Source organism: Cherax quadricarinatus, chromosome 91 (assembly GCF_038502225.1).
Source record: "Cherax quadricarinatus isolate ZL_2023a chromosome 91, ASM3850222v1, whole genome shotgun sequence".
NCBI classification, from domain to species: domain Eukaryota; kingdom Metazoa; phylum Arthropoda; class Malacostraca; order Decapoda; family Parastacidae; genus Cherax; species Cherax quadricarinatus.
The window spans coordinates 2,697,360-2,723,025 of record NC_091382.1 but is presented as its reverse complement, the minus strand read 5'-3'; the positions used below and the strand labels follow the sequence as shown (position 1 = coordinate 2,723,025).

At 43.3% G+C, this 25,666-nt stretch overlaps 1 protein-coding gene across 4 annotated transcripts in view; it reads left to right on the top strand.

Moving 5' to 3' along the window:
• The window catches only part of LOC128704883 (transmembrane protein 47), a 253,133-nt gene extending 228,833 nt beyond the window's left edge, over positions 1-24,300 (top strand). For all 4 annotated transcript variants that reach the window (XM_070104326.1, XM_053800086.2, XM_053800082.2 and 1 more), the window contains 5 exons: positions 2,650-2,836; positions 15,531-15,680; positions 16,637-16,699; positions 17,251-17,407; positions 20,213-24,300. In XM_070104326.1, coding sequence (XP_069960427.1) covers positions 2,650-2,836; positions 15,531-15,680; positions 16,637-16,699; positions 17,251-17,407; positions 20,213-20,219 — 564 coding nt within the window. In that variant the 3' untranslated portion in view covers positions 20,220-24,300. The remainder of the gene's footprint in view (positions 1-2,649; positions 2,837-15,530; positions 15,681-16,636; positions 16,700-17,250; positions 17,408-20,212) is intronic.
• Positions 24,301-25,666: the final 1,366 nt, after the last annotated feature.

Below are 25,666 nucleotides of genomic sequence, written 5' to 3'. Positions count from 1 at the left end.
GTTGTCCTGTTCACCTAACAGCAAATAGGTACCTGGGTGTTAGTCTACTGGTGTGGGTCGCATCCTGGGGGACAAGATTGAGGACCACAATGGAAATAAGCTACACAGTCCACGATGACGCACTGACTTTCTTCGGTTATCCTGGGTAGCTAACCCTCCAGGGTTAAAAATCCGAAGAAAATCGTATCTTCTCTAAGTGCGGGTTTTTGGGTATTCATTCTCCCCACCCTTCTTTCCACAGTGGGGCCCGTAGTATTGCTAGCTCTCCCCACCCTTCTTTCCACAGTGGGGCCCGTAGTATTGCTAGCTCTCTCCCCACCCTTCTTTCCACAGTGGGGCCCGTAGTATTGCTAGCTCTCTCCCCACCCACTCCCCACTAACACTTGAGCCCTGTCCCCACCTCTCTCCACTCCCTGGCCACCCTAAGCAAATTTTGTGACCATGTCATTTCCTGCCAATTTATATACTGTATATTGGATACCACCTTCACGACACACGTAGCTCCAGCGAGACATGGGACGGCAAGTCCACTTTAAATATTTATAATTTACATTATTCAGGCGCTGTATGACCCCTACATGTTTAGTGGTTCTCGTTAATATAATCCAATGCTAATTAATCACTTTCATAGCGGAGTAACTGGAATTTAGCTTCGTTGTATATCATGTCTGGGGCCCACTGGAAGACTTGGTTCGTAGCAGCTTGGAGATGTGCTGTGTTCTCAGTGGATGACATGCTCATAATTGTTGTATGGTCTGTCAAGTATGATACAGTACTATAGTTGAAGTCTGAGCACCCTTCAAGGGAAGACTGCACAGTTAGAAAACTTAGAGAATCACCTTTGCCTGTATAAATTCATCTAGATATCTGAACTAGTTGGGAATGCTTTAAGTACCTTCAGTTGTTCCTTTCTCGCCTACTTTCCAAGGAGTACATCATAATTTACACCTGGGAAATCCTGGAGGGACTGGTCCCGTATCTTAAAATCACTCTATGAAAAACTTGCGAGATGGTGCAAACATCTCCGGTAAATAGCAGGGGCGCGATGAGTACACTAAGAGAAAACTCTTAAGTGTAAGAGGTCCTCGACTTTTTACTCTCCTCCTTGCACAAGATGAAATAAAAACCCTCTGGCTGTCTACAGGAGGGAGCTTGATGTGTTCCTAAAGTAGGTTCCTGATTAGCTGGGCTATGGTGCATTCTTTAGCCTTACACAAATAGCCTTACACAAAGTCACACTGTGACTTTGTCAGTGGTCCAAGTCGGACCGAAACGTCGTCGTAAGCTTCTCTTTTATGTGCGGGTTATTTGTGTATCGTTCCAGTCACGGTATTGTGCCTTTTTTGTTATTCTTTAGCCTTCTTTCTGCTAGCACCAACAGACTGGTCGATCAAGCCAACAACCGTGAGGTTTGATCTAGGAAAGGACCGCAGGGACAGTGACCCCGGAATTGTAAGTTGTAAGGTTAAGTGGATATGAGAATGAGAGACAAGAGGTTAGTATTGCGTCATGGAGGACAGATTTTCACAGTGGTAGCCTCTGCTGTTCATCATGTTCACTCTTGTTGTTGTTCAGATATGTTAGCGAGCTAAAATCCCATTTGTTCACTTTTCCAATTATTCCTTTTGCATACTTTGTGCTAGGTGTTCTAGTGGTACACTGTAATTATTATTTTACTACATGTAAACCACACAACCAAATTCTGTAAACTCAGCATTGTAATCCTTATAGAGAATAAATTTTGAATTTGAATGGTCGCACTTGTCGAGGACTTTCGCGAAGCACTTGGAAACTACATAAATACTTCGTATTTCAGAGTCCAAAGTCATGTAATGGTTAAGAAATTATGAACGGGAGGAGCAACCTGCTGTAAACCCATCCTGCCGACCTTCATTATAACGCTTGCAAAGACTCGGATAATGTAGGATATCAGCACTATCGGTGCATAGCTCTTTGAAATTGTGAGAGTAAAGTGATTGCTTGCGGGAGGTATACAGGTGTGTGTGTGTGTGTGTGTGTGTGTGTGTGTGTGTGTGTGTGTGTGTGTGTGTGTGTGTGTGGGTGGGTGGCAATAAGGTGAGAGAGAGAGTAACCATGGTTATGTTTTACAGGTGATAACACTGGTGTGTGAGTAACCATGTGTGTTTTGTGTAAGAATGGTATATAATACCGACAAGATTGAAATTAAGACACATGTGCAACATCTGGGTATCTTTATTGTAGACGTTTCGCCATCCAGTGGCTTTATCAATACAAATTCTAGGACATAACTTGAAGACAGTAGAACTATGTACAGAAGAAGAGGTAATCAGTCCCTCAACCTAGCAGTAGGTGCGAAGAGCACCATAGTCGTGGAGATTCAGAAACTCCACGACTATGGTGCTCTTCGCACCTACTACTAGGTTGAGGGACTGATTACCTCATCTTCTGTACATAGTTCTACTGTCTTCAAGTTATGTCCTAGAATTTGTATTGATAAAGCCACTGGATGGTGAAACGTCTACAATAAAGATACCCAGATGTTGCACATGTCTTAATTTCCATGTGTGTTTTACTGGTGATAACACTGGTGTGTGAGAGAGTAACCATGGTTGTTTTCCAGGTGATAACACTGGTGTGTGAGAGAGTAACCATGGTTGTTTTTTCCAGGTGATAGCACTGGTGTGCGGTATCATCACAGCCTTCCTGATGGTCCTGGCCCTGGCTTCCTCAGACTGGCTGCTGGCTGTTGGCTGGCGACAAGGTCTCTTCGAGCACTGTATTGAACTCGACGCTCCCAAGCCCCTGCCCTTCCAGATTAACGCCAAGCCTGGCTGCCACACTGCCAGAGACGAACGTAAGTCTTGTCTGTCTTCTTGCTGTCGCAAACTATGTATAATAAACACCAGACAGTGGCTGGGTAAAATGCAGGCCAGTCAAAAGGCAAATTAAGACTTTTAAACAAGTGTAAGTTTATTCAGGTATATACAGTTACGTAGATTATCATATATAGCAGCATATATGTACAGAACCCAGGATAACCCATAAAAGTCAGTGTCGCTCTTGGTTGAACTCTTCGTTGAGAACATTACCGAGAGCTAAACCAAATTGCGTTGAAAGGTTACTGTCAGTGTTTTTTTTATTCACCATTTGTCAGCGTCTCCCAAAGTTGTATGGAGAACAACAATGGAGGAAAATGTAGAATACAGACCCCCCCCCCCCTCCAACTTACCAACAATTTACGTTCCAGAAGGCTGTTCGTAACTTGAATTGTTCAAAAGTCGTTATTTTGCCATTTTACCATTACGATTATTATTATTATTATTATTATTATTATTGCTTTCAGTATCATTATTATTGTTCTATCTGAACCATTGATTGTATATGTACGGTTCTTAATACTAAAGCATATTTTAATAAACTAGATAATAATAAACTAGATAATAATAAACTAGATAATAAACTAGATAATAATAAACTAAATAATAAACTAGGTAATAATAAACTAGGTAATAAACTAGGTAATAATAAACTAGGTAATAAACTAGGTAATAAACTAGATAATAAACTACATAATAATAAACTAGGTAATAATAAACTAGGTAATAAACTAGATAATAATAAACTAGGTAATAAACTAGATAATAAACTAGATAATAAACTAGGTAATAATAAACTAGGTAATAATAAACTAGGTAATAATAAACTAGGTAATAATAAGGTTGAGGTGATGGATAAGAGGAAGATCAGAGGTTGTGATGCTACTTGGGGGGGGGGAACCTATAAGAGAAAACGCCTACTCCATTTTCATCTTGTTCTTCATTTTATAAGGAACACTGAAGCAGGCCTACTGGCCCTTGCGAGGCAGGTCCATGTTAACCCCCCGGCTTAGACCAATGGCCCACATAGTCAGGTCACCTCCACTTAAGGGAGGAGCACGGCATCTGACCCAGTAGCAACTCACACCCACTCGTGCATTTATCTAACCTATTTTTAAAATGACACAATGTCCTAGCTTCTAGGACGGTACTCGGGAGTTTGTTCCATTAGATTTAGATTTTGCCACCGAAGTGGCTAGTTTATTGTGCACTCCGGGAGGCCTGGTCATGGACCGGGCCGCGGGGGCGTTGATCCCCAGAATAACCTCCAGGTATATCCATCCTGTGGAGGGTAGTGCAAGAGCATATGGATACATAAAAGGCCTAAGAACTAGGCCCCACAAGAGTCAACAGGTGTACATATGGGTTTATATATACATATCTACAGTTCACTTATGTTACAAGCAAATTTAAGAAATTTGCTTAGTATATCTGATATCTTATTTTCATTAATAAGATTTCTTGACATATGGCAGATATGGAAAATTTATAAGGGGTTACCTGTATGTACCTCAACATTACATTCACACAAGTAATCTCATTAGGAGGCGACAACCATATATACCCACGAGCCCCTTTGGGGCGGGGAAGATGGCAGACCAAGGCCTAGCTTCTCCCTACGAGCCCCGTGAGGGCGGGGACTGTGGCTAGGCCTGGGGACACTTGGTCCCAATGAGGGGATACTTGTACCTCCTCCCATGGGAGACTTAGGTCTCGAGACACTCCCCAGATAGGGAGCCAAGGCCGGGTCACCACTACTTGGAAAAGACCCGGACCGGGAGAATACCGGCGAATAAGAAAAAAAATATATATTTACAGCAGTTACCCCATGTAGACGTGTGAAAAAACTTAGGCCACCCCTGGTAAATAAGTTTCAGGTATACACAAATACAGTTAGAGATTATCATACATAGCAAGTGCCCTTCGATAACCCGCACAATCTTACCCATATCTATCCTAGACCAGTATAGAAGTGGATAGCACCCACAGGAACGGCGCTACTAATTTGTTGTGGACTGTATGGATTATATTGACTGAAGGAAAAGATGGGGAGGGGTTACACGTGAACATAACGAATTACCACTTACCAGATTTTCTCTGGTCATTTCGATGTCCTGCTACACCGATACGTTCTTACTCCAGCAGGACGAGGTATCCGTTGGTTTGTCCCGGTTTAGGAGCTGTGACTCCGTAAAACCTCCACAATCCCCGGGACCGGAATCACGAGGTTAATATGTGCTCACTCAGTCGGGGAATGGCAGCTCATATCACATCAATCATTCCTTAACTTAGTATTGTTATCACTGACTCCACTACAATTCACAAGACGAATTAACGTCTCGTGAATTTTACACGCATTAGAGGTCGATACATTAAGATTGGAGACCGATGAGTGACGATTAAATCACTGGTATTTTCCCGTGAACAATCTCCATGGCGTCGCGCCACTGCCCCACTTGGCGTCCCTATTTACTAATTTTCCCCACCTGGTTATAGTGGTCCCGCAAATTACCTTCCTTCACTCCTCATTAGGAACAGTTACAACACTTCCTATCATGAAGTGGGTCCACCAATCACGTTTCGACCGTCAGAACAGCCAATTTCCTGGTTCATGTTAACTAGTACTCTCTCCCAGGCCTAGACCCTCACGAGACTCCCTGACCCAGCGCATGCGCACCTTCTCTTGGTTCTCCTCTTCAAAATACACTTCAGAGCAACAGTAATGCATTAATCATGTATATTTACATTATCAATAATATATAATTTTGGGAAATTATTTTTCACAACATAGGTAAAAAAAAACGTCTTTGCGGAAGTATTGCAAATGGTTTAGGTAAGACACATATGCAACAGTTAGGTATCCTTATTTCGATACCTAACTGTTGCATATGTCTTACCTAAACAACCTGTCGGTATTTTATACCATTTTATTGTTCACTATTGCAAATGGGTTTAGCGCTTATGATTATAATAATTGACAGTGTGAATAATATTCTTACCAACTTGGTTTTCTGGTTGCACTCTGCCATAGGTGTCTCACACGAGTTCAGTTTGTGATTAAATATATTTGTCTTAGTTTTATAACCTATTACAACCTTTACCAGAGTGTAACCACGGTACAGGCGGGGTTAGAACCCATGGAAAGCGAGTCGTAAAGTTCAGGCCAATGCGAAAGCCACTGGGCCAGCTGGCCAGAGTGAAAAAGAAGCCTATTGGACGTTCTGCATTCTGGAAGGATGCTTCCGGGGATGAGTATCCCTTTGGTTCGGTCCCAGACCAAGCCTCTTGGAGGATAAAACCCTGGTCAACTAGGCTGTTACAGCTGACCGCACGCAGTCCAACTTACCAACCATAGCCTGGCTGGCCAGAGGTTTGTTGGTAATTTCCTCTACGTACCAGTAAAAAAACAACTTGTAATTACTATGAGAAAATCTGACTACTTGGTCCAGGTGATGACTATGCTGCAGGCCATTGATAATAGCCTGGCGTGTCACAGGTATCAGATCTTGCACTCTTAAAAAACTGACAAGCTCCTCAGCCTGTCCTGGAAGACATGACAAGCAGGAAAGATAAAGAGGTAATCGTCTTACAGAGCGTTTATCTCCAGATTACTTACCAGAAGCTGCTGGGAGCACACTGGCAGCAGTTGATGCTGCAGGTGGCGGCAGTTGATGCTGCAGGTGGCAGCAGTTGATGCTGCAGGTGGTGGCAGTTGATGCTGCAGGTGGCAGCAGGTGATGCTGCAGGTGGCAGCAGTTGATGCTGCAGGTGGCAGCAGTTGATGCTGCAGGTGGTGGCAGTTGATGGTGCAGGTGGTGGCAGTTGATGCTGCAGGTGGCAGCAGGTGATGCTGCAGGTGGCAGCAGTTGATGCTGCAGGTGGCAGCAGTTGATGCTGCAGGTGGTGGCAGTTGATGCTGCAGGTGGTGGCAGTTGATGCTGCAGGTGGTGGCAGTTGATGCTGCAGGTGGCAGCAGGTGATGCTGCAGGTGGCAGCAGTTGATGCTGCAGGTGGCAGCAGTTGATGCTGCAGGTGGTGGCAGTTGATGCTGCAGGTGGTGGCAGGTGATGGCAGTTGATGCTGCAGGTGGTGGCAGTTGATGCTGCAGGTGGTGGCAGTTGATGCTGCAGGTGATGGCAGTTGATGCTGCAGATGGTGGCAGTTGATGCTGCAGGTGGTGGCAGTAGCAGTTGACGCTGCAGGTGGTAGCAGTTGACGCTGCAGGTGGTAGCAGTTGATGCTGCAGGTGATAGTTGATGCTGCAGGTGGTGGCAGTAGCAGTTGATGCTGCAGGTGGTAGCAGTTGATGCTGCAGGTGATGGCAGTTGATGCTGCAGGTGGTGGCAGTTGATGCTGCAGGTGGTGGCAGTAGCAGTTGACGCTGCTGGTGGCAGTAGCAGTTGATGCTGCTGGTGGCAGTAGCAGTTGACGCTGCTGGTGGCAGTTGGCGCTGCTGGTGGTAGCAGTTGACGCTGCTGGTGGTGGCAGTTGATGCTGCAGGTGGCAGCAGTTGATGCTGCAGGTGGCAGCAGTTGATGCTGCAGGTGGCAGCAGTTGATGCTGCAGGTGGCAGCAGTTGATGCTGCAGGTGGTGGCAGTAGCAGTTGACGCTGCAGGTGGCAGCAGGTGATGCTGCAGGTGGCAGCAGTTGATGCTGCAGGTGGCAGCAGTTGATGCTGCAGGTGGCAGCAGTTGATGCTGCAGGTGGTGGCAGTAGCAGTTGACGCTGCAGGTGGCAGCAGGTGATGCTGCAGGTGGCAGCAGTTGATGCTGCAGGTGGCAGCAGTTGATGCTGCAGGTGGTGGCAGTTGATGCTGCAGGTAGTGGCAGTAGCAGTTGACGCTGCTGGTGGCAGCAATGGCAGTTGACGCTGCTGGTGGCAGCAGTGGCAGTTGACGCTGCTGGTGGCAGCAGTGACAGTTGATGCTGCAGGTGGCAGCAGTGACAGTTGATGCTGCAGGTGGCAGCAGTGACAGTTGATGCTGCAGGTGGCAGCAGTGACAGTTGATGCTGCAGGTGGCAGCAGTGACAGTCGATGCTGCAGGTGGCAGCGGTGGCAGTCGATGCTGCTGGTGGCAGCGGTGGCAGTCGATGCTGCTGGTGGCAGCGGTGGCAGTCGATGCTGCTGGTGGCAGCGGTGGCAGTCGATGCTGCTGGTGGCAGCGGTGGCAGTCGATGCTGCTGGTGGCAGCGGTGGCAGTCGATGCTGCTGGTGGCAGCGGTGGCAGTCGATGCTGCTGGTGGCAGCGGTGGCAGTCGATGCTGCTGGTGGCAGCGGTGGCAGTCGATGCTGCTGGTGGCAGCGGTGGCAGTCGATGCTGCTGGTGGCAGCGGTGGCAGTCGATGCTGCTGGTGGCAGCGGTGGCAGTCGATGCTGCTGGTGGCAGCGGTGGCAGTCGATGCTGCTGGGGGCAGCGGTGGCAGTCGATGCTGCAGGTGGCAGCGGTGGCAGTCGATGGTGCTGGTGGCAGCTGTGGCAGTCGATGCTGCTGGTGGCAGCTGATGCTGGGCGTCGCATAACGTAACTGACACTGGCTGATGCTGGGCGTCGCATAACGTAACTGACACTGGCTGATGCTGGGCGTCGCATAACGTAACTGACACTGGCTGATGCTGGGCGTCGCATAACGTAACTGACACTGGCTGATGCTGGGCGTCGCATAACGTAACTGACACTGGCTGATGCTGGGCGTCGCATAACGTAACTGACACTGGCTGATGCTGGGCGTCGCATAACGTAACTGACACTGGCTGATGCTGGGCGTCGCATAACGTAACTGACACTGGCTGATGCTGGGCGTCGCATAACGTAACCGACACTGGCTGATGCTGGGCGTCGCATAACGTAACCGACACTGGCTGATGCTGGGCGTCGCATAACGTAACCGACACTGGCTGATGCTGGGCGTCGCATAACGTAACCGACACTGGCTGATGCTGGGCGTCGCATAACGTAACCGACACTGGCTGATGCTGGGCGTCGCATAACGTAACCGACACTGGCTGATGCTGGGCGTCGCATAACGTAACCGACACTGGCTGATGCTGGGCGTCGCATAACGTAACCGACACTGGCTGATGCTGGGCGTCGCATAACGTAACCGACACTGGCTGATGCTGGGCGTCGCATAACGTAACCGACACTGGCTGATGCTGGGCGTCGCATAACGTAACCGACACTGGCTGATGCTGGGCGTCGCATAACGTAACCGACACTGGCTGATGCTGGGCGTCGCATAACGTAACCGACACTGGCTGATGCTGGGCGTCGCATAACGTAACCGACACTGGCTGATGCTGGGCGTCGCATAACGTAACCGACACTGGCTGATGCTGGGCGTCGCATAACGTAACCGACACTGGCTGATGCTGGGCGTCGCATAACGTAACCGACACTGGCTGATGCTGGGCGTCGCATAACGTAACCGACACTGGCTGATGCTGGGCGTCGCATAACGTAACCGACACTGGCTGATGCTGGGCGTCGCATAACGTAACCGACACTGGCTGATGCTGGGCGTCGCATAACGTAACCGACACTGGCTGATGCTGGGCGTCGCATAACGTAACCGACACTGGCTGATGCTGGGCGTCGCATAACGTAACCGACACTGGCTGATGCTGGGCGTCGCATAACGTAACTGACACTGGCTGATGCTGGGCGTCGCATAACGTAACTGACACTGGCTGATGCTGGGCGTCGCATAACGTAACTGACACTGGCTGATGCTGGGCGTCGCATAACGTAACTGACACTGGCTGATGCTGGGCGTCGCATAACGTAACTGACACTGGCTGATGCTGGGCGTCGCATAACGTAACTGACACTGGCTGATGCTGGGCGTCGCATAACGTAACTGACACTGGCTGATGCTGGGCGTCACATAACTTTAACACCTGAACCAGGAAACATTTTTACACTTTAAGCGAGGAACTCAACACCTCGAGCAACACAAAGTTAACATCAACATAACTTTGCGATGTGCTGGAACTTGTGGCTTCCTCTGCTAACTTTTGGTTGGATTTTTCCCCACAAAGGACAATTTTAGCCTATAATTCAAGTGGGCCTGCCACTATCATGGAATTAGCTTTCTTGGCAGAAACTTCGACTTAAGTGTGGGGGAATTGTTTTAGTCCCCTCACACAAAAGGGGAATTTCTAATTACTAACAGCCTTTTAGCTGTCTTCTGAGTTCCTGATTAACCAGGCTGTCATGCCTAGAGTGGACTGCATTCTTACAATATATCTACAAGTACATACATGTACAAGGTATACAGGCCTATCAGACATAATGACATACTACTATATAGAAAGCTTGTTATGAAGAGCATTTCAGGCAAATTAGGTCAGTTTTGTCCCAGGGTGTGACTCACCAGTTCACTAACACCCAGGTACCTACTTACTGATAGGTGAACAGGGACAGCAGGTGTCTTAAGGAAACAAGCCTTAATATTTTGCAAGCAGCAATAGCCTGATTGATCAGACTATCAACAGGTCTGGTCTGGGACTGGGCCATGGGGGTGATGACCCTCATGACAGACTAGTGTTTTAGGCCTCAACCTTGTCAAATGTTGTGTCCACTCTGAGTATCTGCTCCTGGGTCCTAGTTGTTCTTTATTTTGACTACAATATATACTTTTTGATTGACTTACCCTGGCAGGCCTCAGTCTGGTAATTATCACAGAGTTAACCCATGATGCTGTATTATGGGGCGCTGCTGTGTTATGAGATGATGCTGTATTATATATGATGCTGTTATACGAGATGCTGCTGCTCCACTATGATGGCTTCATATTGTCTCCCGAGCATTACACATAATCCTCCCATTCTATCTCACTCTCATTCACTCTCACTAGTCACTGCTTACTATGATTCTCACCTGCCTTGCATTTTAACCAGGATTATGCAGATGTGGCAGCAGCACTCAGCTTTATCCAAGAAGTGAGATATGCTTATGTGGCCTTGTAATGCCTCTACCCTCCTAATGACTGCTGTATATATTTAATGTTATGTATCTGTTTACTGTAATGACATTGCCGCCGTGTCCTGCTGCAACGTTCCTGAACTCTATATACATTTTTTCTTAATATTTTTTAATGGCTGATGGCTTGGAATATGACTAGAAAGCCAGTAGTTATGTCGATAAGTGCCTTTATAAGAGAAATGTAACGGCTTTGCCTCTGTGACCAGTTTCACAGCTCGGCCGGAGGCTAAACTTACTCACTGACTACATGATTAACCAAGCTGTTACTGCCAGTAATAATAATACGTATAAAACCATTTCTAGGACTAATTGTTGCCAAAACAACAATGTTTGAGACGACCCAATATTTAATATCTTGGAAAGGTTATAACATTAGTTTGTATTGTGGAGTTTCATTCCATATAGAGGTTTGCAAAATAACTTTATCAGCAACCTGATAAAACTCTTCATAGAGCAAAACGTTGTAGCAAATGAGCTTGTGGTGCAGGGCTTTTCTTCAAGGTCCAAGAAGTGCCTTGGCTGATATATGTATTTAAGTCTGGCAGGCCAGACTTGAGTCTTGCAGGTAGGAGGTACAGTGCTTGCACTCTGGAGGGGTGTTAATGTTGCAATTTTATAACTGTAGTGTAAGTGCACCTCTGGCAAGACAGTGATGGAGTGAATGATGAAAGTTTTTCTTTTTTCGGGCCACCCTACCTTGGTGGGAAATGGCCGACATGGTAATAAAAAAAAAATAATGATTTTCATAAGTAGCATAAATTAAACAGCTTGCTGAAGAAGCACATGGTGAGCCTCAACAAATCAGTATACAGTGGACCCCCTCATAACAATCACCTACGAATGCGACCAATTATGTAAGTGTATTTATGTAAGTGCGTTTGTACGTGTATGTTTGGGGGTCTGAAATGGACTAATCTACTTCACAATATTCCTTATGGGAACAAATTCGGTCAGTACTGGCACCTGAACATACTTCTGGAGTGAAAAAATATCGTTAACCGGGGGTCCACTGTACAAGATCTTTTTGTGGTCACTTTGTAACAATGATGGAAAGGTAGTAGGATGGTCGACAATATCCATCCAACGACGGAAGGAAAGGGGGTTGAAAGAAAGTAATACTGATTTTGCAAGTGCTTTGAAATGCTTTGCATAACTATGGACTTTCTACATGCACAACCAAATGTCACCCATATTCTGTACAAACATTGTATCACGTGCAAATAAATCTTTGATTTTATTACAAGCTCTGTACAGAGTATAAAATAAAATAGTTATAGTATGAATCAAATCACACATGTTAAACTCCTTTTATATTAGAAATTAAATCATTTAACCCATCTCAAACACCAAACCATGGATTATCAAAGACTCTGCCCTGAAAAATAATTTTTGTTTGCCATATTCATGACATTTTTGCTTTTAAAATGTCATTTTCCATAATCCAAGAGGAGGAGGAGGAGGAGGAGGAGGAGGAGGAGGAGGAGGAGGAGGAGGAGGAGGAGGAGGAGGAGGAGGAGGAGGAGGAGGAGGAGGAGGAGGAGGAGGAGGAGGAGGAGGAGGAGGAGGAGGAGGAGGAGGAGGAGGAGGAGGAGGAGGAGGAGGAGGAGGAGGAGGAGGAGGAGGAGGAGGAGGAGGAGGAGGAGGAGGAGGAGGAGGAGGAGGAGGAGGAGGAGGAGGAGGAGGAGGAGGAGGAGGAGGAGGAGGAGGAGGAGGAGGAGGAGGAGGAGGAGGAGGAGGAGGAGGAGGAGGAGGAGGAGGAGGAGGAGGAGGAGGAGGAGGAGGAGGAGGAGGAGGAGGAGGAGGAGGAGGAGGAGGAGGAGGAGGAGGAGGAGGAGGAGGAGGAGGAGGAGGAGGAGGAGGAGGAGGAGGAGGAGGAGGAGGAGGAGGAGGAGGAGGAGGAGGAGGAGGAGGAGGAGGAGGAGGAGGAGGAGGAGGAGGAGGAGGAGGAGGAGGAGGAGGAGGAGGAGGAGGAGGAGGAGGAGGAGGAGGAGGAGGAGGAGGAGGAGGAGGAGGAGGAGGAGGAGGAGGAGGAGGAGGAGGAGGAGGAGGAGGAGGAGGAGGAGGAGGAGGAGGAGGAGGAGGAGGAGGAGGAGGAGGAGGAGGAGGAGGAGGAGGAGGAGGAGGAGGAGGAGGAGGAGGAGGAGGAGGAGGAGGAGGAGGAGGAGGAGGAGGAGGAGGAGGAGGAGGAGGAGGAGGAGGAGGAGGAGGAGGAGGAGGAGGAGGAGGAGGAGGAGGAGGAGGAGGAGGAGGAGGAGGAGGAGGAGGAGGAGGAGGAGGAGGAGGAGGAGGAGGAGGAGGAGGAGGAGGAGGAGGAGGAGGAGGAGGAGGAGGAGGAGGAGGAGGAGGAGGAGGAGGAGGAGGAGGAGGAGGAGGAGGAGGAGGAGGAGGAGGAGGAGGAGGAGGAGGAGGAGGAGGAGGAGGAGGAGGAGGAGGAGGAGGAGGAGGAGGAGGAGGAGGAGGAGGGTGAGGAGGAGGGTGAGGGTGAGGGTGAGGGTGAGGGTGAGGGTGAGGGTGAGGGTGAGGGTGAGGGTGAGGGTGAGGGTGAGGGTGAGGGTGAGGGTGAGGGTGACAGTTGAAGGTGAGGGTGAGGGTGAGGGTGAGGGTGAGGGTGAGGGTGAGGGGGAGGGTGAGGGTGAGGAGGAGGGTGAGGAGGAGGGTGAGGAGGAGGGTGAGGGTGAGGGTGAGGGTGAGGAGGAGGGTGAGGAGGAGGGTGAGGAGGAGGGTGAGGAGGAGGGTGAGGGTGAGGGTGAGGGTGGTGGTGTCAGCCACTACTCCAGAGCCTCCACTTCATACACCTGTGAAATTAATTTCAGCAAATTTCTGGGTATATATTATTTAGATTAGATTGTTGCCTGAATGTTAAATTTAACCAGTTACAACATTCCGCAATGCCAGTAGATTGTTTATAATTATGAGGTGCTTATGGGCACCTCGGAGAACATTTACCAGTTTTTTAACATTAATAATTTAATGGTATTTTTAATTTGTTGGTCATTTTAACTTAGCGTGATGGAGCTTATGGTCATCTGACTGATGCCTTTCACTGGCATACCCGGCCACCCGTTTATTAAAATTCAACATTAATACATTTTCATTACGAAGTTTGTGTGTAGTATTATCATTATAATAATATATACGTACAGTGGAACCTCAAAAATCGAACTTAATCAGTTCCAGGAGCTAGTTCTAATTTCGAAAAGTCTGAAATTCGAATCAATATTTCCCATAAGAAATAATGGAAATACAATTAATCAATTCCAGAAACCCAAAAATATTCACACAAAAAATACATTTTATAGAGATTAATTACAGTTTTACATACATATAAAATAACATACATATAAAATAATACATACATATAATACATATAACAGAATTCTTCCTCCGTAAGTCATGCGTGTTGTAAGAGGTGACTAAAATGCCGGGAGCAAGGGGCTAGTAACCCCTTCTCCTGTATATATTACTAAATGTAAAAGGAGAAACTTTAGTTTTTCCTTTTGGGCCACCCTGCCTTGGTGGGATACGGCCGATGTGTTGAAAGAAAGATAGATATAATATAAAATAACATTTTTATTTACCTATATTGAAGATTGGTGATGGCATCTGGAAGATAGGGAGGAGGAGAGAGGGAGTTGGGGTTAGTGTTTGGAAGGATAGAACCGATGGTCGACTAGTTTTTCCCATACATCCTGGCAAGCTCAACAAGTCTCACACCACTCTCATACTATTGTATTATTTCCTTCTTCACATCTATGGTGTTTCTCGCTTTCTTTACCACAGGGGTACCACTAGCAAGTTTCTTTGGGCCCATGGTAGCTTATTTCACAGTCCCACAAGCACTAAACACAATGAAATAATCGTAAAATGTGTGAATGAGAGCGCAGGTTAGTGTTCACTCAAGCATAAACAAAGCTAGACTGCTTACGGCGCCTACGCGGGGACGCGGACAGAGCGGGTGGCAGACAGGTCCCATACCCGGCAGTCCGAAATTTGAAACGCGTTCGATTTTTGGTACATAGCTTGTCCGAAAAAATGGTCTTATTTTCAAAATGTTCGATATTTGGTATGTTCGATTTTCAAGGTTCCACTGTATTATATTACTGTATTACATTTTTATTACTTTTATACAAATTGTAGTAAATGCTTGTGGTTTGGAGGCTCAATCTGCTAGACATTGTGGTGGGAAGTATTGTTAATATAGCTAGTGTTTCTGTAACAGCATTACTAGATTGCTGATGTAAGACTTACTAGAATTATTAATTATACATGTGTGCAGTGGCGGACCTACTTTTTTGGGGTCCTGAAGCTTGAGCCATTATGGGGTCACCTTTGCAACCAGCAATGCTAACCTACATACATGATACTTAAAATAAAAATTAAAAGGTTATTAAACTATGTTGTATTGAATTACACTATATATATATTTTTTAAAATCCTCCTCATACAGTAGACTCAAAATTTTTAAGCAATGTGGACTAGTCTCTTCTGGGGCCCTTCTGGGCTTAGGGGCCCTTAAGCTTAAGCTTCATTAGTTTCACAGTAGGTTTGCCCCTGCATGTGTGCAACACATGGGTATCTTTGTTTGAAGATGTCTACAAAGTTACTTAGTTGTTGCATGTATCTAATTCCTCATCAGTATTGTATATCATTACTGTAATGATGCTAAGTGTTATTATTGACTGTTGCAGCATACATCATGGCTAGTGCAGCGCTGTGCGTCATCTGCTTGCTGCTGGACGTCATTGCCACGGTTATGACTGGTCTGGGACTGAGCAATAATGACCCCACAGTAAAGACTCGTTACTATCGCATCGCCGTCTGGGTCATGACCCTCGCATGTTAGTACCAGTCTTGTCCCTCTTACAATTGTAGTTTGTGTTGTTGGTGATGAACACACAAAAGCAGCAATTGAACACTAGGCAACTAGTTGAAAAAAGACTAAAAATGCAGTGATCAGGATATTTTATTGGAGGTGATGGTCCTGGGTCATTGATTACTGACCACTCTGTCACTTCATGTTTTTTGCACAATCTCAATTGCTTACTACCTTGCATTGTTATTCTTTCATATTCTAGGATCCTAAGTATACACTGTTGTCATACAAGTCTGTTATTGACTAACTTGATTTATAGTCACCCTTTCAGTCACTGTCTTGCCACCAGAAGGGTGCTGACACAACAGTTCAGATGATCTTTCAAACTGCAACATTATACCTCCTAATCTCCACACTCTGAATTCTCTAGGTAATATTCACACCACACATTACACTCGAACACAGCATCTCTGCTGCATCCACTCTCCTCCTTGCTGCAACATTCAAATCTTTGCTTCACACCCATACAATAGTTTTTGTACCATTATACTCTGGTACAGTCCCCTTTTTGCTGCCATGGATCAAGTTTCATCATGACAGATGCTTCAGTGCCGGCAAATCCACTCCCCAATATCTGAACATATTTACTTCCTTCATACTCGCAAACTAGTATTTAGTCACCTTGCTCCACAATTTGTAATAATTTAGGGTTAAGAATTAATCTAAGTTTGCCCGAAATGCCTAGCCATGCTAGGTGTTCTAGTGACCCCCTCTGTAATTAGTTTTTATTACATGTAAACCACACAATAACCAAAATCTGTAAACCCTGCATTGTAATCCTTATAGAGAATAAACTTTGATTCATACTGCCAGTATAGAGGAGACAGTTTATATATAGATAGATTAACATGCTGGCCGTCTCCCACCGAGACAGGGTGAATATTAATGGTCCTTTTTTTTTTTGTTTGTTTGTTTTTGCAGTGATTGCCATTCTGGTTGCCCTAATCTTGTACCCAGTGTTCTTTGCCCAGGAGCTAGAGCTTGGTAAGTATAACTATCTATTATTGAAATGAACTAAATACAGTGGACCCCCGGTTAATGATATTTTTTCATTCCAGAAGTATGTTCAGGTGCCAGTACTGACCGAATTTGTTCCCATAAGGAATATTGTGAAGTAGATTAGTCTATTTCAGACCCCCAAACATACACATAAAAACGCACTTACATAAATACACTTACATAACTGGTCGCATTGGGAGGTGATCGTTAAGCGGGGGTCCACTGTATAGTAAATTCCTTAAACTTATAAGTGTACTTTAAATATGTGTATACATTTAAAGTTTGAAATTTACAGCTGTAGTTGGAAAACGTAAGCACGGCATCATTAAATTGTTAGGTGTTAATTGTTAGGTGTTAGATTAGTGTTAGAGAATCTGGCTCACAACTGAAATGTGTCCAAGTTTGATTCCTCAGTGGATAAGTCATACTAGTTGGCTTATCGTACATTGACAATCTTACAGTAGACCATAGAATTTTTTCCCCTATTAGGATTTGTCCCTATCATGATTGCTGTCATACACTGTATTGTTTTTCAGGAAACCGTACATTGTGGGAATTTGGCTGGGCATATGGTGTAGGATGGGGAGCAGCAATCTTCCTGTTTGGTGCTGTAGTGCTGTTACTGTGTGACCAGGAAGAGGAAGAAATCTATTACAAGGAACGCACCATCATCCATGCAGAAAATGATTCTAGGTAATTAATAATTATCATTGATTAGTTGGCCCGACATTGCACATTAGTCTCTTGTGCCTGCTAAGATTTTGTTATATGTAAAGAAATAAAAATTGTATTATACTGTATCATCATAATCATGGAGAAGCAGTAATATTGTTGAGGTTATACTTTGGGAAATGGGAGCAGTTATAATAATCATAGGTGGAGACAAATGTTGCTAAGTTGAATTGTGAAAAAAAGGCAATTACCAAGAGGAACTTTGAGACTTTTGTCCAAAGAAGCCTCTGTTCCCTGGGCAAAATGTCTGGATAATGTTCCTTTCTGTGGTTCTTTTTCATCCAAAATCATGGGGAAGTACTAAACCTAAAAGGGTCAGGCAATACCTGGGGATTAGGAGACAAGTGTTTTTATTCAGGGGGGGGGAAGGCCTAAACCTATAAGGGTCATATACTGCCTAGAGTGGAAAGTACTATAATGTGTTTTGAGCTAAATACCAGTAGGGCAGCTCAGATATTTTAGATAAGATATTTTGAGGCTGTTGTTGATGTAGAATTGTGTATAAATTCACACATTTACCTTTCATTTATAAACAGTGAGGAGTATCAGATTGTCAATCCTTATTTTTAGCTGAGAAGGATAGTAGAATTATGATTGTACATGTTCAGTTGTGGTTGTGGAGGTCACATCTTGGCTTTGTGTGTGTGTGTGGGGGGGGGGGGCAAGCTGAAGAAAGTGAACCTGATAGGTTGTGGAGGTCACATCTTGGCTTGTGTGTGTGTGGGGGGGGGGGCAAGCTGAAGAAATTGAACCTGATAGGTTGTGGAGGTCACATCTTGGCTTGTGTGTGTGGGGGGAGGGCAAGCTGAAGAAATTGAACCTGATAGGTTGTGGAGGTCACATCTTGGCTTGTGTGTGTGGGGGGGGGGGCAAGCTGAAGAAATTGAACCTGATAGGTTGTGGAGGTCACATCTTGGCTTGTGTGTGTGGGGGGGGGGGGCAAAAGCTGAAGAAATTGAACCTGATAACCTTGGTGCACTCTGAAGGAGGAGTGTTAATGTTGCAGTTTTATAACTGTAGTGTAAGTGCACCTCTGGCAAGACAGTGATGGAGTGAATGATGGTGAAAGTTTTTCTCTTTTGGGCCACCCTACCTTGGTGGGAAATGGCTGATGTATTAATAAAAGTAAATAACCTTGGTGGAGAAGGGGAACTGTGGAAGATATGATGACAATGTACAACATTTTAAGAAATGACATCATAGCTAGGAGATAAAAGCAAGAAGACCAGGAATAAGGTTACATGGGTGTAAGCTTGAGACAGGTGAGCCATAAGTCTGTCAATGTGGTTCAGAAGTAGGATAAGGTAGCAGAGGTGATGGTGGTGGAAGAAGCAAACTTAGTATATGGCTTCAAGAGTGGGTATGAGAATGTTTAAGAAGGCATAAACCAGGATCATGTATTAAGACATGGTCACTGCAAACAAAAATACCAGTGTGAGAACAGTACTGTATAGTACTGTATGCATATTCAAAGAGTGTATCAGGATAAGTAAAAGTTATGGTGTAAGGTTGAAAACAGTTATGAAAAACTAATGAAGATATTGTTTTAGTAACATTTGTGGGAAATGGACCACACATGCAAACACAAGTAAAGCAAAATGTGTACCAGAATCTTCTCATTGTAGTCAAAGCCAGGAATGAGATGAAAGAAGAGAAAGTAAGTGCTACAACCACTGAAATTTGAAAAATACAATAGATTACTCACTAAAAATGGGACATTATAAGCAGAACACTTCTACTGTAGCTACAATCAGATAGTTGCAGTAGGTTTCCCTCAGAGAAGGTTACAGATGCTGATGAGGGGCTTTTGATCCAAGGAATTAGGCTTGATTTCCCTTTCCGTGGTTTGAACCTATTCAACCCCTGTGTGTTTAGCACTTTCCCCATAAATGTAATAATCCCAGCAGGCTTCCATGAGTATGGTAAATAAAGGTGAATAAAGACAAGTAGATTTTAATGGATGTGCTGTTGGAGTGTGGACAAGGTAACTTTTATGAAGGGATTTAGGGGAAACTGGTAAGCTGGACTTAGTCCCAGAGGTGGGCAGGGTGGTGAATACCACTCTGAAGGAGGGGGTGGTGATGTTAGTCAGAGGTAATTTGATTGTACAGTGGACCCCCGGTTAACAAACTTTTTTCACTCCAGAAGTATGTTCAGGTGCCAGTACTGACCGAATTTGTTCCCATAAGGAATATTGTGAAGTAGATTAGTCCATTTCAGATCCCCAAACATACACGTACAAACGCACTTACATAAATACACTTACATAATTGGTCGCATTCGTAGGTGATCGTTATGCGGGGGTCCACTGTATATGTATCTTACAGTATAATAAATAGTTAAGTAATATAGCTATTCTTCAAGGGTAAAGAAATCATATGTGTTGAAAATGCTAAACTCTTAAGGGTCATACAGCACCTGAGGAATGGGAGGGAATCAGGTTTGATGTAAGGAAGGTCAGGATAGTTTCAATTTCTCAGCGTAAAAGTAAAAAAATGCATAAAAGTATTTGAATGGGATATTGAGGAGATGAAACCAACTACAGGAGAATAGTGGCAGCAGAGTTGTTGGATTGAAGAGCTAAGTAGATATGATAAAACTAAGAGTTGGAAATTAAATATTCCAGCAGCTCGGATGTTGAGAGGTGGAGTCTGGGAGCTAAAACTCTGCTTAAAAGTACAGATAAACACAATACAAATATTTAGATATACTGTAACAATAATATCTTGTTTAATTTGGAATACTTATATTACTTCTTAATTTCAGGGCCTAAAGGTGGAGCTACAAATATGCCACTCCAGTGACTCTTCTAAACATGGATACTGTTCATACACTCTGTAATATAAGATTCTTCATTGACAAAGTGTACTGCATGCTGCTCATTAAACTCTAATTGAGGATTTTGGTGAAGAAAGGCAGTGGTGTGAGGACCAGTATAGACTCCTGGAGAAGTCTGCCAGTCTGTGGTTTCTGGCCTGTTTCCTCAAATGAATGAGCCTGCAGTTAGCCCTTTATCCTCAGATGGTATCACTCATGAGTGTTGTGGTAGCCTGAGTGTGCGACCAGCGTGTTTGTTGTACATGTATATTTTGTGTATATCTAAGATTTTCACTTTCTTCTGTGCATGTCTCTATTTTCCTGGTAAAGCCATATTTCACATAGTAAAAACTTGTAGGAAACTTTTGCTATGCGCATGTTTGGGACGTTTTATACGAGCCGTGTCTCACTGTGGGGATTACAATACTCATTCAGATGTTTTTATAGTGGGTTTAATTTTCATATCACAATTCTTCCCTCTATGGTGTCTCGCCTTGAGCAGATCACCCGAGCAGGGATAATTTACCCACCTTACAAAAAAAAAACAAAAAAAAGTGAATTACCGACCAAAGATCAGTTATTTTAACTGATCAAAGGTGTCCAATTGTGAAAATAATGGAAACTCATTATATATGAACCTCTTGTAGTAGTGGTACATACCGTACATATCTGCTGGGACAGGGAACCTAATTAATTGGTGAAATATGTATATAAAATTAGAATATATTATTCACTTGAAAAGATGTTTTTGATTACAAAAATGTTTCATCACAAAATTTTAAGTTAGTAATATTACTTACAGAAATTTTCCTATATTCTTGGTAGGCTTATACCACTCTTGATATTAAACAGGTAATTTTATTTCTTTTGACACTATTTTTTTTCATTTTTTGTAATCGTTTTTTTACATTTATCATCCTGTTTAGTTTATCATTTGTGTACATGACGGCTGCTGTGGCAGCTACACTTTATTGCATGTCCACGGCACTCGTAGAGAGTCACCTTGCCTAAACTTTGCTCTCGTCAAAATTAGAGGGCTTCATATTGCCATTAGCTTTTAAATACATTCTTAGCATGAAAATTATACTCTCCCTATACATTTCATAACCTAAATGTTTGAAACAGAACTGCACACCAATTCTATGCATTTAAAGTACAGATACTTAACTTTTATGACCTTCATTGTGGAAAGTAATTTTTATATTACATAACTGTTAAACCCTCATGGGGCATGCATCACCTGAATAATCACAAGTAAAATAACTATGAAACTCAAGATCTCTTAAACATTCACTTCACGAATAGAAGCCCTCGTAAAACTACCGCTTAATATTTATTAGCCCAAGTGCAGCTTGTATAGTAATATAATTTTGGTATTCTAAAGATTTATACCAAGAGTTAATATTGTTTTATGACAGATTTTTATTTACAGGCTTCAACTCTGGGTTAGCACATAATGATATACACCAAGTATGGTACAATAATTTCTGGTGAGCTACTGACACCAATAGCCAGGTAAATCAGGAGGCATGATCCAGGACCCCTAGAACCATAAACAGATAGTGTAAGATGTGATCAGTTCTAATGAAAAGAAATGCTGATAGAATTTGAGCCCAAGTTGTTATGCATCTCGTACAGTGAAAGATTTAAATGGTTTTATCCAAGGGAGTAAATTAGGAAGTCAAGAAGTGACAATCATTTTTCATATATGCACAAAATTCCATGTGTAGTTCAATATGTAGGTTGCTGTGTCATTTATGTGTAATCACTGAAAACTGTTTTATGGCAACTTCTGTGTAGTTAGTAAACGAACACTACTTTTATGTGATATTGAAAGTTAAAATTGAAGTTGGAATTACAGAAATTCTTATAATGGAGGTCATTAATTACAATGTTAAGGATATTGAGAATACACACGTGCCATCTTTAGAATATTGTAATATTTATGTAGTGGTTCACATTTGTTTATAGTTTGTGCTAACAGTCCTTACTTTGTTGATGAAAGTTAACATTAATTTGATGCACGTACCATTTTGTACTACAGAAACCATTGGCTAAATATTCTTTCGAAAACATCTCACTGGTATGGTATAACATGTGGTTATGATATGTACATACATATGGGGGCAGTGCTGTAAATTAATATTAAGGCCTGAATTTTCTCAGGTTTGGAATGGTGGGAAGTCAGTTATTGCACTGTGACCCCAAGTTTGTGTTAAGCCTTGCTCCATGCTATCCTTTATTTTCTAGAGGGTTGTTATCCCTTTGAAATATGAGAAAACTGAAAGGATGTTTAGCTGAGAAATTGTATAATTGACACTCAATGTAAATAGCTGCATTATTTTTTAATACACTGATCAGGTTTGTTTCTTTGATCAGTATTAACTTGCATAATAAGATTCTGAAGGAGGCTTAGATTCTCTTCTATACTGCACCCAAATATACCATAAGGAATGCTACTCCATATCAGTTGTTGGAGGCTTGTAGTGCACTATTATTGTAAATAGTTTCTCCCTTTTCGTTCTTGTAGTGTATATGGAAGTGCAAGTTATTTGAAAATTTTCTTGAGTAATGGAGTTTGATTTTTTTTTTATTCTCGAGGTACACTTATACTCTGCTTAACTGATACTCTAGTACAGAAAAATGGGTAATTATTCCCAAATGCAGTACGGGGGCTTAGATTATACCTATATTTTGTATGCCTTTTTGTAAGTTGAAATAGATATTTTATATACTTTCATTTGAGTGAAAATTGCAGCCTTAGGAGCTCATACCCCCAGCTGGGCTATGCATGCAGTCTTTAACTAAAACAATCTATAAGAAGTTAAGACTGAATCTCAAGAAATATACTAGAGCTAGAAATGAGTTTTGTGCACTCATGCCTCCAAAAATATGTCCATTCAAAGTACTGGTACCTCGGCATACGAACAGCTCAAAACTCGAACAATTATGTAAGTGAATTTTTGGGGGGGTCTGAAACGGATTAATCTAATTTACATTATTCCTAATGGGAACAAATTCATTCGGTATCGGCACTCGAACAGCCTTCTGGAATTAATTAAGCTCGTATCCCGAGGTACCACTGTATAACATAAGATGCAGATTATGACGTTACACTGAATCGTGTACACCACTTGAAAACGCATCAAGTGTTAGATAAGGCCTAAGAACATCCAGAGATTAAGTGTATAGGCTGTATTTCACAGAAATGTCTCCAAAAAATGGCCTTTTTGCAGCCATTTAGAGCTGTAGACATGTTGATTCAACTAGTCATACTCTCTAGTGCGTAAGAGCACTATCCTGAACTATTGGTCTGATTTTGTAATTGTCAAAATTACTGGCAGCTACTGGATCAGTTCTCGAAAACACAACAGTCGCTACTAGTAATTAAGACATTTATTGGGGTTTCAGTTATCAATGTTTATTACAAAGTATATTTACTGTTAATTTTGTTAATTGCATGTACAAGGATGAATGTGTAAAATGTTAGTTTACAATCTAGAAAATCAGGTGCTGTAGACAGAATTTGTCACAGTGCATAGAATAACTCTTAAATTTCATTTATTAATTTCTTTGTCAAAGCTATGTTTTGGATATTGTCATGGGGCAAAAAAAAAAAAAAATATTGGAACCTGCCCCCTTCCTGCCTTTGAAAAGGCAACTGAAGGAAGTTCTACTGGCTTGTAACATTGTTACAGCCTGCAAAAACAAGGTACCAAATAAGTTAATGATTTTTGAAGGGTGGGGGGAGGGAAGGGAGAGTCAAACTACTGGTAATAGCCAACAATAACTTGTGAAAAGGTGTAGTTTCACTTCCTTCATCATGCCAGCTTCCAATGACTAGCCTCGCACGTCTGAGATGGCAAGAAGCTAGTTTTCTCGTAGCAATAAAAACAGCTTGGCTTCTCAAACTAAGTAGCCAGTTTGTTTTATCTCCAATAAACTGAGTTCCACGAGTTGCTGGATTGTTTTAATGGTCTGTAAATTCTAGATTTTATGTAAAAATACAAAGTCTTTAATATATTATTGATATACAAGTCATGTTTTATTAACCTGTTAAATAAAGAATATCCTGTATCAGCAGGCACACAAAATTTACTTCTGACCTTGTCACCACCCTTAATTTATCTCTCCTTACAGACCTTTGACTTTTTGTCAGCAACTGCCTTATTTTTCCTTTAGTGCTCCCCTACTGACTGCCTCTTGCATACTCCTAACCCTCACTGGTCTTTAATCTTTGCATATTTTGTCTTTAGCAGTGCTGTATGACCCTTGTGGGTTTAGCACTTAGTTTTGATTTTAATAATGAATAAAAAATTAAAAGTTAGGAAGACACTTTGGTCTATTCTGGACCATTGTAAAGTCAATGAGTGAGGAAAAACATAACAGCAGGAGAAACGTCAGGAAGAGGAACGAGAAGTAGCAGTAGTAATAATGGTAATAGTACAGAACAAATGAACAGAACTGAAGGCCTACTGGCCTATGCAAGGCAGGACTAGTGGTAGAGCAATGAGGAAAAAATTACATCTTGAGTAGGTGGCTAATGGGCCTAGGCTAGTATAGAAATGTCATAAAGGCAAAGGAAATGCAGAATACAAATCATGAGAAAAGGTAAGGAGGTAAAGGTCAGGTCAAGGAACAAATATTCTGAAGATCAAAGCCTCTGACAATGTATGGAGAGGAGCAGGCATCACAGAAACAAAAATAGAATTATGATCCATATTAGGAATGGGGAAGTACAATGCTTGTACTCTAAAGGAGGGGCTTGGGATATTGGCAGTTTGGAGGGATATATTGTGTATCTTTATACGTATATGCTTCTAGACTGTTGTATTCTGAGCACCTCTGCAAAAACGGTGATTATGCGCGAGGTGAAAGTGTTGAATGATGATGAAAGTATTTTCTTTTGGGGGATTTTCTTTTTTTTGGGTCACCCTGCCTCGGTGGGAGACTGCCGACTTGTTAAAAAAAAAAAAATTTTGGAAGGTTGACTACACAACCTTTATAGCACTTCACACCGCCACTAACCTCTGATCAACCATATTAAACCTTTAGCACACCCTACCCTTCAACGCAGTATGACCCTTGTTGGTCAGCGCTTCGTTATAATTTTAATAGGAATACAGTGGACCCCCGCATACCGCATGCATCGCATACCATACAATCTGCATACCGCTCGCTTTTTTCGCAAAAATTTTGCCTCGCATACCGCCCAAAAACCCGCTCGCCTCTCTTCGTCCGAGACGCGTCCAATGTGCGGCCTGAGCCACGCTCACATGTTCCGCCGGTGGCATTGTTTACCAGCCAGCCTCCGCGGTAACATCCAAGCATACAATCGGAACATTTCGTATTATTACAGTGTTTTTGGTGATTTTTTTCTGGAAAATAAGTGACCATGGGCCC